This window comes from Nestor notabilis, unplaced genomic scaffold, assembly GCF_000696875.1.
Source record: "Nestor notabilis isolate BGI_N333 unplaced genomic scaffold, ASM69687v1 scaffold4125, whole genome shotgun sequence".
NCBI classification, from domain to species: Eukaryota; Metazoa; Chordata; class Aves; order Psittaciformes; family Psittacidae; genus Nestor; species Nestor notabilis.
The window spans coordinates 70,456-70,720 of record NW_009929651.1 but is presented as its reverse complement, the minus strand read 5'-3'; the positions used below and the strand labels follow the sequence as shown (position 1 = coordinate 70,720).

The 265-nt window shown below is 66.4% G+C and overlaps 1 protein-coding gene across 1 annotated transcript in view; it reads left to right on the top strand.

Annotated features, from left to right (window-relative positions):
- Window positions 1-4: 4 nt before the first annotated feature.
- Window positions 5-265, top strand: part of TMEM64 (transmembrane protein 64) — a gene marked incomplete at its 5' end in the record, with an annotated part of 9,535 nt that continues 9,274 nt past the window's right edge. The window contains one exon of the mRNA XM_010015077.1: window positions 5-265. Within this exon, the coding sequence (XP_010013379.1) occupies window positions 5-265 (261 nt within the window).

Sequence of the window (265 nt, the reverse complement as noted above, 5' to 3'; positions counted from 1 at the left end):
CTCCTGCTGCCTCCTGGGCACCTGCTGGTGCAAGAGCTGCCTCAGCGTGTGCGTCCTGGCAGCCCTCTGCTTCGCCTCGCTGGCCCTGGTGCGCCAGTACGTGCGGGACCTCGTGCTCTGGGCCGAGAGCCTGGACAGCCTGGCCGGCGTGCTGCTCTTTACCGTGGGCTTTATCATCGTGTCCTTCCCCTGCGGCTGGGGGTACATTCTACTCAACGTGGCCGCCAGCTGCCTCTCCGGCTTTTTGCCGGGGGTTGGGGGTGTT